Raw genomic sequence first — 16,791 nt, 5'->3', positions numbered from 1 at the left:
AGCGCCGCGCGCCCAGGCCCGGCTCGCATGCGAGTCACGTCCGCCCCCTCGGCGCGGCCGCCCCGAGACGCCGGCCCCGCCGAGTGATGAGAACACACGTCAAACTGCCTTATGAATATTGATGCGGAGGCTAGGCTGCTTTCGTAGAGAGAAGCAAAAGGAAGCAAGATGGCTGCCCTTTAGGATTTGTTAGAAAGGAGCCCCGACTGCAACTGCTGGCTGGCTGCAAGGCTGCGGGACGAGAACGAGGTCAGAGCGCTTCTCCTATGCCGCGGAACTCCCCCTTCCTCCCCCCTCGCTTTCTCTCGGGCTTCCAGGCACGGGGGAGCAGACCCTGCGGTGTCACCCGCAAATACCAGGAGGGAAGAGGGAAGCTTCACAAATTACTGGAGCCTCTTCAACATGGCTGACAAATATAGTTTTAATTCTCCCCCCCCCCCTTTAAACCTGTGGTTCTGTGCTCGCCTCTCTCCCCTGCTAATGCTGCTCTCCTCCTTCCCCAGAAAACTTACCTTTGTGACTGCGATCAGCCGGTTCCCCGGCCTTTTATCTCCAGGAAAGTGATTTTTCTTTGCTTCCCTTTCTCAGATAGTTCAGCTTTGGGGGGCACTACTTTTCCCTCGAATCCTCCCCGACCCTCTCCCCTTCTTGGAAGTCGGACCAGTCTCTTGTTTAACCTCACCCACCCCGGAAAAGAACTCTGACGGAGTGTTTTTCGGCCCTTTTATCTGCGGCGGGGTCTGGGTCTGGCTCTGCCCCCGTGTCCGCTTTTCGGGGGGCGAGCGGAGCGAGTGTCATGGGGAGTGGAACTGCAGCACACCAAGTGGGGTTTTGTTTTTTCCTGGAGTCCGCGCGTTTTGCCAGGGCCGCCGAGGGAGAGAGGAGAGAGCGTAGTTTCTCGGGTCCCCCAAACCAGACCAGAGCCCACTTTTCTCCAGGTCCATCAGCTCCGCGATGGGCTGTGCCTGCCAACCTGGGGAGGGTGTGTAGGAGAATTTGTGGGCAAATCTGGGACTTGGCTTTGTGCTTCTCCCGAATCAGCTTCGTTTGGTTCCCCGGTAAGTGACAGGCAGACACAAAGGCAGGCGCAGGCCGGGGGAGGGGGCGGGCGGGCGGGAGGAGGGGGGCAGAGTTGAGAGTTGGAAGACTGCAAGGTCAGGGGCGCCGAAAGAAATGAAACCCAATCCCAGCGAAGAAACGGAGAAGTAGGGAACCGATTTCTTACAGCCCCATCCAAATTTCTCTTTCTGTCTTCGTTGCTTTCTTTTCTTTGGTCTTTTATTAATCTGCCTCTATGTCCGTGACTCTCTCTCTCTCTCTCTCTCTCTCTCTCTCTCTCTCTCTCTCTCTCTCTCTCTCTCTCTCTCTTTCCCTCCTCCTTCTTCACTCACACACACACTCCAGTCTTGCCGAATCTTTTCACTGGGGCTGCTTGTCTAGTGTTATTAAGCCAACCGAGCTTCTGTGGAGAGTTTTCTACTATGACAAAATAAAGTGTGGCCTGGATAGACTCCTGAAAAGGTCGACTATGAAATATTAGTGTTATTTACTGACTGTTGCCTTCAGGACTTACTTTTAGTTGCATCGAGTGCCCCCCTGCCCCCTTCATCTAGTGTTTAGGAATTGAACAGAGGGTTATTTTCCAGGTGTTTGCTTCAGATTTACTGAAATAGTTTTTTTTTTAATATATTTTCCTGTCTAAGGTAGGATACATCCATGAATTTAAAATCTCAAGTCTCACACTGTGCTTTCTCGTCTCTAATAAGGGGTAATACTGGCAAATCCAAATAAAAATATTCAGTAACAAATGATTCAACATTAAGAGTAAGATTGTTCCTTAGGGGAAGTTGGGATGTAAAGAGAAAAGGTATAGGTCTGGCTTGCTTTTTGCTTTGGGTTTAAGACTGTGGGTATTGTTGCCTGGTTAATGAAATCATTATATTTGCATTTTAATGGAAATTTGAAATATTGGAGGAGTGTTATATTATTTTACATGTTTGCATGTGTGTTTTATAGTACGTTTGAGGTAGAATATAAATTTCAACACAATAAATTTGGGGTGTTTTTTTAAATGTTATTAAGTAGGGAAGTGTTAGTGAAGGGTTGGAAAGTCAAACTTAAGTTTAGAAGGCATGTATATGATTAAAAATGAACAGAAAAAAGAGCACAATAATGGACATTACTCCATAAATCAGACTTCCTAAATCATTTGGCCTCTGTAGTAGACTTTGTAACACTTTCTATTTTGATCTCTGAAAAAGCAGTTAAGTTCACTTTAATCATTGGTACTGGAGGTTATTTCACATGATTACAAGGGAGAAGTATTACTGATCTCTGGAATAGAAACAGCTCATTTGGTTAGTTCTTATTTGTCCTAAAATAATAAAGAAAATGCTTAGGAGTTAGCATAAATGCTTACTATTTGTTGAGAAAACTATGGCTAATTATTCCAGCAATTTGGAATGAAACATATACAGTTCTTTTTGCTAAGAGACTAATATCTAACTGCTTTTGGGAGACTTTTCAAATGTTGTGGTATATGCTCTCTCCAAGTTATTCAACTAATGACTAATAATAGATGTAATATTTTCATTCATATTGGTAAATAAGCATACTATATCTGTTAGTAATTTTATTGTGACCATGAAGATTTGTTCTTTTTTGTTATCAAATTTAGATTCTTTTGTTATTTTATGTGTTCTATCCGTATGTTGAAAATAGCTGTTAATTTAATATTCTATAAGGGGCTTAAATGATTTTAAAGAGGAGAGATATATATATTCATCAATCTGAATATAAGTATGACTTTCTCCTTTATTATAAAAGAGAAGTTATTTGTATCAGTATAGGATAGTCTACTGTAAAAGACCATATGCATGATAGTACCACCTGGATGTTCCCAGAATTTCATAGATAGAATTGTCTTCAGCAATTGCATTTTATGGGAGTGATGGTGGACAATTACAAGATAGATTTTTTTCTTAAGCTGCAATATTGTTTTGCTTCTATTCTTACTGAACTAATGGTTAATGAGAAACAAACCTGGAAAGAAGAGAGTCCCTTGTTTTGTTTAAATTCACACATTTACCAACTACAGGCTTAATTATATCTGGCATTGTGCTGGCCCATGACAGCAGTCAAAGGGGTTGGTATGATTTTGATGCAGTGGCACATGGGCAGGTCAACATTACTTCCATAACAAGTGAAATGCGCCTGCCAAGCAGTTATTATGACAGACTTCCAAAGTCCTGTTTGGGCACTGGACTTGTATTAGGTAACAAAAACTGGAGTTAATGTTTTGGTTTCACTTGCTGAAGTTATAATTTCTCTATCAATTCCTCCAAGGCTCCACCCTTACACAATGTTGTGTCAATAGTCAAATGTCACTATTAAAATGCATTTCCTTATTTGCTGATCTCAGTAAGAAACCTTTCCTATAATTCACAGACACACTTAGGAGAAACCTGATTTTACATTATGCCCCAGATCCAAGTTAGTAAATTCTTATGAATTCTTTGAGATTATCTTGAAATAAAATGTCTTCAAAAGGATGTTTGAATATCTAATACTTAGAAATATGAAACTTTTCTAATGTTCTAATTCCTTCTTCTGTGAGTTCAGTTGTTGCTCAGCGGAATCTAAGAGTCTTACCTAGCCATCTCATATCACTAGAGGGAGACTTCTTTGTTTTGTAAACAACCATATAGACAGGTTAAAATTTGGAGCAGCTGTCAGTATTGGTTCATCAACATAACATTTTCCTCAATGATTATGCCACCATTGCACAGTAGTTCCTAAGTGTGGTGATGGCACCAAAGCCAGTAGCAGGAAGCTTATACGAGCCAACTTTACAATTGGAGTCTTAACTGTGGGAGAATTGGGTTGCCAAGTAGAGCTGGTGATTATCTTGGAAATTGTGCTGAAGAACACAACCACAAATGATTTTGCCAAAAGACAGTATTTACTTGGTCTAGATCTCCAATTTCTATTTTGACTCACTGCCAAACTCAGGGAATACTGTGATATTATTTAAGGAGGGTATATAGTACATCTATGTACTGGCATATAGGACTATATATACAGTAGGAAAGAAGAGTTCCACAAGAGGATAGGGTAAGTGAGAGCCCTTGGAAGCATTGTGACTGCAAGCCAAAAAGGGTTTTGAGTATCTGCTATTTCTAGCATTATTCTGATCCTAGATTGTAGATAGGAGAAAATCCCTAACTTAAGATAGATATATAATCTTTTTCACAATCAAAAAGATTTTGGTTGCCCAATCCAAAATAGTAAAATTCTTTCAGCTTTGATTTTTGCTTTTTCCACTTGTCATGAAATGCAGTTAAATGTGCCAGGCTTCAGAAAGTACAAATAGATACTAGGTAGATTTTCAATATTTTGTGTAAAAACATATTCAGTGATAATGTCAACCTACCTGCAGTTTTAAGAATTTGGAACTCAATATTTTGTATTTACTCAGGGTTGTTACTCAAACTGACTTGAAATCAAGCTCCAAATAATCTGAGAATTAAATAAGAGATGAAGAAGTTGAGATGAAGTATTTTTGGAGGACAAGTTAGGACATAAAATGTACTGGTTGCTTCACTAAACATACTATAAATATTTATCTTAAAAAATTTTAAATGTTTATTTTTGAGAGAAAGAGAGAGAGAGAGAGAGAGATTGAGAGAGACAGTGTGAGCAGGAGGGGTCAGAGAGAGAGGGAGACACAGAATCTGAAGCAGGCTCAGAGAGAGAGAGAGAGAGAGAGAGAGAAAGAGAGAGAGATTGAGAGAGACAGTGTGAGCAGGAGGGGTCAGAGAGAGAGGGAGACACAGAATCTGAAGCAGACTCTAGGCTCTGAGCTAGCTGTCAGCCCCAATGCGGGGCTCAAACCCACAAACTTCAAGATCATGACCTTAGTCGAAGCTGGATGCTCAACCAACTGAGCCACCCAGGTGCCCCTATAAATACATTTTTTAAATTAGGTTTATGTCGGGGCATCTGGGTGGCTCAGTTGGTTAAAAGGCCAACTTTGGCTCAGGTGCTTGTGAGTTCAAGGCTCACGTCAGGCTCTGTGCTGGAACCTGCTTCAGATTATGTTTCTCCCTCTCTCGGTGCCCCTCCCCTGCTCATGCTCTTTCTCCCTGTCTTTCAAAAATAAATAAATGTTTAAAATTTTTTAAAAATTAGATTTATGTCTCTTGGAAGAGAGGTGCTGATTTCTGTGTCTGTTTATTCCATAATTAAATGTAGTGGTGAGCTACTCAGTCAAGGTGTAATGAAAGAAAGACAACTTCCATTTATAAGATGAGTACATTCTGGAATGTAATGTACACCACAGTGACTAGCATAAACAGTACTTCAAAAATATATCTCAGTGTATTTCAGCATTTCAAAATATATAACAATATTTCAAAATATATTTGGAAGTTGCCAAAAAAGTAAATCAAAAATTGTAAGTATGTGAGGTGATGGATGTGGTAACTAACCTTTTGTGGTGATCATTTTCCAATATATACATATATCGAGTCATTACATTGTACGCCTTAAGCTTACATAATGTTATATGTCAGTTATATCTTAAAAGCTGAGAAAAAGTCATGGATAACCTAAAACTGGAAAAAAAGTAAGGTCATTTAATTAGAAAATGTATAATCTGTTCCTACTGGTAATGGTGACGATGGTAGAATGATGGTGGTTCTCCCTCAAGTGTAACTTCTACAGGCGATGGGGAATGACTCAGAAGCCATCCATTGTAAACATGCAGCTTGATGAATTTAGTAAGTTTATGTGGAGATCACATGTTTTTAATTGAAATTTCAATTAAGATAATTGTAGATTTCAATGCTGCTGTATGAAATAACAATAATTGGACATGTACATTCTGTTCAGTTTCCCCCACTGGTAACTTTTGGTAAAACTGAAATACCAGAGCCAGAATACTATCATTGATATAGTCTACCAGTCTTACTCAGCTCCCCCTAGTTTGATGTGTTCATTTGTATATTGTATATTTAGTTCTATACCGTTTTATCACATCATCCAATATCTTTAGCCCTTTTTTTCATGGAAACAGAAAAGTTTAACACAGTTCTACTTTATCAATCATGTGGTTGTGCTACCATTCCTTATCAAAATGTTAATCAGAATATAGGCTTTTGTTTACTTAGAAGTGTTTTTTTCCCACAAAATGGCCTTTGTGTTCAAAGTATTTTAAGTTTTTAATGATTTATTACATTGTAATTTATGTCATCTAATTCTCATCACAACTCTAGCGATAGGTGTTATTCTCCTTCTCTCTTGAGCTGACTGAATCATAGTGAGGTTGGATAACCGAATTCATACAGTCAGTAGTACCTTAGCTAAGATTTGAATTAGGTTGTCTATCTCTGGAGCCTGACTATGCTATTCTGCCTCATTACCATTAACAAAAAAGTAAAGCTGTAATGTAGGCTATGCAAGGAAAGTCCTAAGAGGATATGTAAAATGCACACAATTTGTCTACACAAAAACTGGTACCTGAATATTCATAGCAGCATTATTAGTAATTGTCAAAAACTGGCACAACCCAAATGTGCATAAACTGTGGTATATCCATACAATGGAATAATATTCAGCCATAAAAGGGAATGAAGGTCTGATATATGCTGCATCATAGATGAACTTTAAAAGAAGTAAATAACAAAAGACTACATATGATATGATTTCACTTATATGGAATGTCCAGAATAGGCAAATCTAAAAAGGCAGGAAGTAGATTACTTATTGCTGGGGGGGCATTGCTGAAGGGTTGGGGGGAGGAGACTGGGGAGGAGCCAATAAACATGCCCTGTAGTTAGATAGTAATGTTTGTACAACTCCAAAAAAGGGCTCAATTATATACTTTAAGAGAGTGAATTTTATTATATGTGAGTTGTGTCTAACTAAAGTTAAAAAAATGCATACCACTGAGAAGGTATTTGGTGTTTGAAAGTATCTCCTGTCTCATACAAAGAAATGTAGGGCACTGTTTGCATTGAATTATGTGGTGCTATGCATGTCTTTCTAGAAACATAGCACCAGTGAGTTTTTTAGGACTTGTCCCTATGAAATTAGTACTTTTAGTTATGGACACACAGTGTGAATTACTTAGGGTTGGTTTTACTTGAATTTCTAACCTAATGTAATTCTAGATACCAGACATTCTTCTTGTTGAGCAATGCTTCGCTCCCTTTTTATTCTGATAAGAATGTTGATTTGCGGCCAATCTGATCCCGTAGTTTGGAACTAAGATAGAATTAGAGTGGGGGGGATTCAATGTTCTGGAAGCATTCAGCTTTAATAATGTATACATGTTATTGTATTCAATAAAGAAATGCCTTGGCCTCGTTTAATTCCTGTAATCATTTTTTCAAGGAATAGCTGTAGAAGTGGCCAAGAATTCTACTTTTAGGAAGTTTGTTGTATATTTGCTAGAAGTGCAAGTTAGACACTCAGGTTAGAATCTTTATCCTATCAAGCTGATGGAGTGATTATTGTAGAAAGCATTGAGGTACAATATAGGACTGGTCCTCCTCATAGGAGAAATGAATACTTGCTTGTTTTTCTTACCCTCTCTTGTTTCTCTTAATACTTTATGGTTGATAATAGGTTGTTTTAATAGTATCTGCATAGTATTCAAAAGTTATTCACTGGGCTTTAGTGTGCAACTCCATTTTTGCTTTTTAAATGCACTTCCAAGAATTGTTTTTTCAAATAAATTAAAAATATAGGATACAGGATATGTTGGGGTGTGAATTTTTGCTGATAGACTTGCTCTCTTCAGGGAACAAAATTGTCTATGATGAGGCATAGACATACCAGATTTCCCATTAAGGCATGTGATACATAGTATTGATAGTTTTCACTTGCTACTTTTATAATTTTAAGATTTGTTACAGTTTGTCCTGTGGGTGCTGCAAAGTAATGATCATTTTAATTACTATTGTCATATCTCATTAGCCATTGCTAAAACCTGCCTTTTCAAATCACTTGTTTTCTTGATAGAGTATTAAACTAGTTTCTATGTCCAGATGATACTTTAATGAAAACTATTCACCCAGTTCTCGAGTTTTTATTATAGTATTTCTCCTCAAATTGATATATTTTTGTCTGGCAATATAGAAGAAGAAAGGCTTACATAATGATAGTGAAACCCAGAGGTTATAACATGATCTATCTCTGAGTCTCTGAGTTATTCCTCCGGTTTTTCTTCCCTGTCTACATTAAGAAACAAGGGCAACCATTAAAAAAAATACCTTAATTATTAGTTGTGCTGCTTCTAAAGTGCCAGAATCTGAAAATAATACAATGACACCACACCCAGATTCCATCCCTAACATACTGTCTTGTTCCTATTAATTTATTTTTTAATCTGTTTGTTCTTTCAGCACTTTTTCCATTTTTTGTTTGAAGTCTCTTACTTTGAAGTTATAGAATTTTCATATTTGCCACTGGCTATAAAGTTCTCTCAGCTCTTTTATAACCTCTCATGATTTTTGTATTAAAAGGATTACTTTTATACACCCTCTAATTAGTTTAGATGATTATTAGCTTTTTGTTTGTTTTATTGCATACATCATAACAAAACAAGAAATCACTTCTGCAAATAAAGTGTCTGATAGTTCACAAAAGAGGATAAGCATCTTAAAAAGTGAATCCAGTTATTAAAACATTAATTCACTTACATTTATATTTTAAGGTACCAAAGAGAACTGGTGAAAGGAAAAATACCATATATGGGTACTTCTCAAACATGAAGGAAGAACAAATTTGCTAACCTAAAAATACCACATTAATTATTTGTTTCAGTAAAAAGAGAAGCAGGTAGATTTTAGCAGGAATGCTTATATTTTAAACTTTGTACTCTAGATTTAATCTATTTTTATTCCAGTAGAGCCACTGAAATGATTATTTTTTCTCCTAAGAAGTTAGAATGTATATAGTTGAAATTAAGACAAAATTGTACTTAATTTTGGAATGTCTATCTCATTATTATTTGTTGAAAAACATACTGGCAGAAAGCAAAGCTAGTAGACATTTTGCTATCAGCTTACCTTTTTAATAGTTCTAATAGAATTGTGTTTCTACTGAAAATAAAAATTGATAAGGATATTTGGTTATTAACTTTGAGAACTGAATTTCAGTATTTTGAAACCAAACCTGTTTACTCTTAAATGTGATTACTTCAAGTAGAAAATTTTATAGACATCAACTAATTTTAATATATTTTTTTTTACCAAAAAAACCCCCCAAAATAAAAAGGTTTTTTACCAAGGGTATAAGAGATAGGATATAACATTTGAAGATGACTTAAAGATATGCTTGAGATTTTGGTTGAAATCAGATTATTTTTCAAATCACTAGTTTAATTTGCTTTAATTTACTTTAGTTATTTTTTGCATTGTTAGAATTTATCATGCTTTAAATAAAACTGAGGGTTATGGGAAATTTACCATCTTTAGGGGTAAGAAAGACTCAATACTGAGGGGCACCTGGGTGGTTCAGTCCATTAAACATCCAACTTCTGCTCAAGTCATGATCTCACGGTTTGTGAGTTCAAGCCTCACCTGGGGCTCTCGGTTGTCAGCACAGAGCCTGCTTTGGATCCTCTCTCCCTCTTTCTCTCCACCCCTCCCTTGCTTTCTCTCTCAAAACTAAATAAGCATTAAAAATGCTTTAAAAAACAACTTGGTGTTGACATTTTTCACTAATAGTGGTTAGCATTCAGCCAGTTCTAAACTTCAGAAGACGTTTGTTTTCTGTTCACAAACTCACTGTAAAAGATGCAATGAATGTAGATGAGGATGAAAATTAAAATAAGACAAGTAAAATACCAAATTGTGTTTCTCTTTATTGAGACATAGCCATTGGATACTTTTTGCTGAAAGGGTCATATTGTAATTTTATTTAGATGTAAATTGTCATTTTGCAAACCATTTGCCTACTTAGTGTATTTCTCTCTAGTTGTTGTATAATCCCACCTCATACTCTTTCAGTTCACACTGAATTGAGCAAAAAAAACCAAGAAATCTTTTTTTAAGATTATTTAAGAGGAGGTAGAAAGTCATTCAGGATGCTGAATTTCATTGCTGAGATTTCAAAACTTGCCACAAATTGAATTAGGAAAGGCAGTTAAATGCGATCCTGTCCTCTAGTTAGGTGTTGCTTAAAGAAGGGAAGGAATGGAGTGGACGTTGGTCATTTCTACTGTCCTTTCTCCCAGCAGTTTTTTTGGAGGATGGGAACAGAAGGAGGAAAGGAAAAGAAGAAAAATAAGTCACTCTTAGAGATAGTCCCTTGACAGGCACATGCTCATTTTTAGGGCCAAAGAAATGGGAGGTTTTTCTTCGGAGCTTGATGCTTTCTCGCCTTCCAATTACACGCGGTCACATCAACTTCTGACACGTGGGTACTGTGCGCATGGCAGCACTATTTACAAACACCGTCCTAGGATTCCAGAGACTCTTGTGCAACAGCTGAGAGAGCGCGTGCTTTGTGTGTCTGCGGGCGGAGGAATCAAACGGTTTAATTCATAGTCGGGGAGCCCTTGTCTGGCTCTGACAGGGTCATGAACCAAAGATCAAGGTGTCTAGGTTAGGATCCGCCCAATATGCGGTTTTCCTAATGAAGTCTCAAAGGCTGTGCTTTAATAAGGGACTAATCTTTCTTTCCCCCTCCTTCAGCAAATGGAACCAATTCTGCCAAACTTTTTTGTGATTTTGGTAAATGCGGGCAGATTGCACTTTGATTCTGGTTGTAATTTACAGTGCCACTGAGATGAAGAGTTCTCGCCTACCCCCCAGTCTCACAAATACCTTTAAAAAAAAGTGTATTAAGTGTATTTTCTAATTTTTAAGCATCTTGACATGCACTAGAAGTCATAATCTGACTTGCCAAACTAACACTCAAACCATGGAACACTTAAGGATGATTGATTGATCATCTTCCTTATCCCTTCCGGGGGCCACACTCTTCCCTGCCTCCCCAGTCACTTTTCAGTTCTTCAGTATCACGCCTTTCTCAGCCCTCCTCTGCTTTTAAATTCTGCATTAAGACTTGGGTTTAAACAAAGAAAAAAATAGGTCTCTATACTTATGGAACTGTTCTTCCTTTCCCAGATAGATTTTTAGAGTTTTTCAATTATAGTTATCAATAAAAAGAAAGTCTTGAGTTTAAAAAAATTAAAGCATACTAACTTAAAGGTCTAATCCTGTATCTGGTATGATGTTTTCGGGTGCTTTTCATCATAAATTGTAAGCTGACTTGTTGGAATCTCTAAAACATGAGTAAACTTTGAGGGTTTTTTTTTTTTTTTATTGCATCTAAGGATCATTTTAGATGGGCATCACCAATGATTATCTAAAAATAGGAACCATGTATAACAAAGAATTGAAATTAGACCATCAAAAAATAAACTTGTGGTTAATTAAAAAGGCCTGTACTACCTTTCTAAAAACTAAAAAAAGAAAAACTAGAATCTTTGAAATGCAGTACTATAAACAAAAGGAATTTGTTTAACTTTTAAAAATAAAGAATCTTCCCCAAGAGATAAACCAAGCACCAAAAATCTATTTTGTTTTAAGTACTGTTTGGTATAAAAGAAGTTTAGATCAGAAATAATTTAGAGATTATCTGTCCAAATTTATCATTTACATATGAGACTTAGAAATTAAGGTTTAGCTGTTTAACATCTGAATCTGCTCATATTTGGAAGAAATTGCCAAAAGAATGACTCATTTAACCAACACAGTGAAATCTAATAATGGGCATTTTTCATCCCTGTTACTGAGTAAAAAAGTTCCTTCTGGACTTGAAAAATCTAATTTATTTAGTGTTTATCAGTTAAAATATATTGTACATTTCTAATACATTGGATTAAGATTTAGTGAAGTAGATATAGTCTTAAAAGAGATTTTTTTTCAGTTGCTTGCTTTTTTTTGTTTGGCTCTAAAGCTAATGTATTTCTCTTAATCACCCTCGCCCCAAATAATGAAAGTCTATGTGAAATTCCTTTTGAGTACCCTTCTCTACTAAGAACAGTGCCAATTTTAAACACTCGGGGTTTCACAAAAATTATCTTATGCTATATTAGAACATTAATATTCTCTTATACCTTTGTTGGACAGTAAATTATATATGATTATAAGCTGAAAGTGCTCAGAATTTCATAAAGGCTATAAATTAATGCATTTCTGTTAAGACTTAAACACAACTTTCACTTGATTGTACTTTGGTTTCACTTAAAGGGGCAAGCATGCATTATAAAATTTGACTTATTTAATGGATGGACTCCTTTCATAAAGATGAAACTTAGTGGCAATTATCTCAAAATATCAAAATGGTAGATTGAATGTGAAAGACATATACCAAAAAGCAATATGGAAATTTTAGTTTATCCCCTTTCATTTTCTACTGACTGTGTGTATATATGGACATGTGTGTGCTTGCGTACTTGCTTACGTGTGTTTTTGACTTTTGATATCAATGAAGTCCTCTTGGTAGAAATGGTTAATTAAATGAACCATAGTAAAAGTTTCTATGAATATAAAGTGAAAAAAATAACTGACGTCATGCATTTTTCCAGATACCATGAAGTTGCCCAAAATCCTCAAGGTCATTTGTGTAAACTTCTCTTACATGTTTCTTTCATAAGACCGCTGAGGAATCAAATAGCGTACACAGGACAAAGAGCTGGCTTGGCGATGTTATGATTGGCGCCAAGTGCTCCCTCTTGCACGGGAGTTCCAGGTCATCCTGATGCTTTCCCATGTGGTCAGGCACACATGGCTTTAATGTTTACACACACTGTTGCAGAATTCTGAACACCAGTGATGCAACAATGGGAGTAGAAGGAGTGGTCTGTATCTCATAAACTGTTTAGCAACCTGGATCATGAATATTGATACCGAATAAGAAAGCACTGATTGTAGTCATATTTGACTGGTGCAGAGGGAGGTGGGTGGGGGGAATGGTAGATGCATAAAGGAGACTTTCCCCCAAACACCCACATTGTTATTTTAAACTATTGTTACCACTCAATGGGAGATTTCCACTTTGAACTTAAAATAGTAGCTTTTAACCCTGACAGGTGACTAAGCGCTTTAGTATCCAAAGACTGAAGGTGACGAAGCTCTTAAGAGTGTCACTCTTTCTCATAACCAAGCTGACTTAGACTCTGTTAGAAACTATTGTGACAACGTAACCATCTTTAATAATGTGAATTCATACCTGGTGGAAATGGTTGGAGTTAGAACTGTCATTTTCTCGTGTTTTAAAATTGTTCTTCATTCATTATTTGTTTTATGTTTGAAAATATGCCTTTCCTAGTACATATAGAAATGCTTTCCAAAATCACTAAATATGTTTACTTAGAACTACTTAAATTATAAACTGTTTAAGAGTTTATATCTACAACAATATGGAGGGGAAACCCTCATCTCATAGAATCGTAATAAAGGAAAAGGTAAGTGATAATTTAAAATATGTAACAACAAAGTGGTGGCATTCATTCAACTAAATATCAGCAATTATGTTTAACATGGAAAAGTTCATAAAATAGTGAGGGGGAAAACATGTAAAAACATAAGGAGAATATAGGGAGTTTTTAAGAATAAATGCTCTCTCACAAATTATGAACATTTTGAAGATATGCTTCAAACTCTCTTACTTGTGACAAATTATCAAAGACCTTTTCATCTACTTTCCTTTGAACTTTTAACAGTTTTTTCCTGAACTGTGGGTTTAATTCTGTTTGCACATATATGTGTGTTTGAATGTTTTTATATTTTAGATCTAGCTATGTAAACTAGAGTTGTTTCCAATTGCTTATAAGGTATTGCCACCTGGATTCCCACCACCTGTACTTCAAGCATTTCAATGCATCACTCAGCAAATTTGCAAAAATATAATTCATTTTCAAACATAGAACCATAAGTTGTTATCAGGCAAAAAGGAATTTAGAGACTCTCCAACCTATCTGTTGTATTTATAGTTGAGAAAATGGAGACATGGGAAGGAAAAGACAGTCGCCTCAAATTACATAATAGGATATCTAATAATAGCCACTATCTACTGTGTTCTTACATTGTGGTAAGCATCATGCTGGGCACTTTACAGAGATTATCTTATTTTATTCTCTTATAACCTCTTTTTTTGTTTGTGCTGTATATCCCCATTTTACTGAGAGAGAAAAAGGACATAGGGTTTTAAACCTCAGTATACATCTTGAATTATATTTAATATCACCTTATTTTCACTCCATTCCTATAGTACTATAATTTCTTCCTCCTTGGTGTTCTGCCCTATGTGACCTTCCTTCCCATCCTATGGTTACTCCTGCTTTTCACCATATTTTCCCACCAAAGAAATATACATTGCCTCTTTATTTTTAATGGATCACAATGAATTCTTAAACAGCTGCTGCCATTGAACAGTTTGGTCTTTGGGATTAAGAAGATCTAGTTTTGAATCCTGACTTTCCTTCTTATAAGCTGTGTATGTTGTTATTCAACAGAGTAACTTTAGGGTCTCTGAATCTGCTCCATCTGTGAAATAGGAATAGCTAATAATTTTTTATCTCCCATGTTTCCAAGAGGGAATAAATTATGAGTTAATATAAATAAAATATCCAGCATATTACTTGGCATAGTTGCAGTGATTGAATTAAGTACTTGCCATTCCTCAAGCTTATGTTGAGCTTCGATGTGTTAAGGAAAGAAGAAAGCCATTCTCCTTGCGCTTTTGAAGTATATAGACCCATAAGAAAGAATCGATACTATGATCTTTTAAAAAGCATAATGAGATGAAAATTGTAGGACTCACAGACAGGTCAGGTGGGGAATTTCCCGGGATGCAGCAGTCTACTCAAAGGTACGATTCTGTTCAAAGGTATGATCATTCCTGAATGGTCCTAGGCACAAGAGTTGGCATAGCTTTTTCAACATTGGGGTCTGACAGAGGTTGTACAAGTCTGACAGCATGGTCTCTGAAGAATGCCCCTAGATGGAAACATTATTTCCATCCCTTTTATTATTTAAATCAGGATAAAAATTAAAGTATGAGTCCATACTTTAATTTGTTCACAATGATCTTTTACTATTTTTACTGGGTACACCAAAAAGATATAAGCTTGTCCATAGAAATACAAAAGGATAGCATGCATGATTTAAAAACTGCTAAGGACTACAGATGTTACTAGTTCTTAATCTATTTCATAGCCTGTATTTAGGAACAAGAACAGATACTTTGGCACACCTTGTTTAAAGATAGATGATAGTCTTGTTGTGCTAATCCCAGGGGCTTCCCATGAGAAGATTCCTTACATGGTGGTGTCATAGGATTTGGGGCCCATATGAAAGATGTTTTGGAGTGTCTCTCGATTACTTAACAGTTTAAAATATATCAGCTATTTATGTGTCAGCAACTGCCTCCTCTCATCATGGTAGAAGTTTCCTTGAGAGCCAGGATCCTATCTGTATGTCCATTGAATCCCTTTCATAATTAGCATACAACCAAGTGCAAGCAGGATAGATAGATAGACAGACAGACAGACAGACAGACTGGTTGCCTTGTGTATTGGAAATATTCTTGAGTACCATCCCAGTCTGAACTATCACTTCTGAGAAATATGGAACACAAAATAGGAGATGTTGGACTGGTTAGTTTCTACAGTGATTTTTCAAACAGTACAGGTACATGGTAACAAAAACAACTTAATGTAATCACAAATACGTCTTTATTATTTTCTCCTACAATGATACACTTAATTTTCAAAATGATCAACATCAAACCATAGCTTCCAACTCTCCACTATGCAAGATATGAACATTAGTATTTCAGGTTTTCATCTACTTTTCCTCCCTTGCCTTCTGCTAACTTTTACATTCTATACCATTCTATATTGCTAAGTTTGTAATCTTTCTACTCTGTTCTTCATCTATAGCTGTTTCTCCTGTGCTTGTTTTGTTGCTCAGTGCTAACCGAGGGGAAAAAAAAAAAAAAGCCAGCACATTTACAATGTTGTGACTGTAACAAATAGAAATCAGTATAATACTAAGTGGTATGGTTGTGTATGCAGAGAAGGAAAAGATCCCATAGCAATAAAACTTGATTTGTTCCAAAGATAATATTTTAAGGATCAAGATAAGATAGATTCCATTTTTTAAAATTTCTTCATTTCCTCAAAATTGTGCCATATTTTAGTTTTTTCCACATTTGGACTTAGATTTTTCTGTGAACTTTAAATTTTTCTTGAAAATTCTAATCTTCTTTGATATTCTTGATAGAATTACATGCTTTCATCATATGAAAATGATTTTTCCAATTTCTTAATTATATCACTTGATGAATGAAATATATCTTTTTCTTAAAGTCATTCTTCTCTATGTTCCCTGGTTCTTCTTCTCTGAATTAGAATTTCTTTTCATTATTTTCCTGGTGAGGTCTACTTTATTACTTCACTCCCTTGTCTTTCTTGATATTCAGTTCTTTTTTTTTTCTTCTTTCTTCTTACATATATCCCCAAGGTTTTATTCTTTTTTGTCTTCCAGAGATGGTATATAGGAAGCAAACTGAGTCATTCCACACCCAAAATGCCTTAATTTTTTCTCAGAGTTAATTGATAAATAATTGTGTGCATGAGCCCCCCCCCAAAAAAAACTTGGGAGATTTTATCTCATGTTTACAAGACATCTGATAAAAATTTGATTTTATCTTTTTAAGGTAAGTTTTTTCTTATAATGGTAATTAGGATCTTTACCTTGTCAACTCTGA

At 36.2% G+C, this 16,791-nt stretch overlaps 2 protein-coding genes across 7 annotated transcripts in view; one reads left to right on the top strand and one right to left on the bottom strand.

Moving 5' to 3' along the window:
• Positions 1-13,280, bottom strand: part of LOC115301488 — a 14,191-nt gene extending 911 nt beyond the window's left edge. The window contains exons 1-2 of the mRNA XM_029951400.1: positions 13,249-13,280; positions 687-1,147 (exon numbers count right to left, since the gene is read on the bottom strand). Coding sequence (XP_029807260.1) covers positions 687-1,147; positions 13,249-13,280 — 493 coding nt within the window. The remainder of the gene's footprint in view (positions 1-686; positions 1,148-13,248) is intronic.
• Positions 14-16,791, top strand: part of TET2 (tet methylcytosine dioxygenase 2) — a 130,972-nt gene continuing 114,194 nt past the window's right edge. For all 6 annotated transcript variants that reach the window (XM_029942495.1, XM_029942488.1, XM_029942525.1 and 3 more), the window contains exon 1: positions 14-249. The gene's annotated coding sequence lies outside the window, so the exon portion shown is untranslated. The remainder of the gene's footprint in view (positions 250-16,791) is intronic.

This window comes from Suricata suricatta, chromosome 1 (assembly GCF_006229205.1).
Source record: "Suricata suricatta isolate VVHF042 chromosome 1, meerkat_22Aug2017_6uvM2_HiC, whole genome shotgun sequence".
NCBI lineage: Eukaryota > Metazoa > Chordata > Mammalia > Carnivora > Herpestidae > Suricata > Suricata suricatta.
This window is presented reverse-complemented; position numbering and strand designations above follow the sequence as displayed.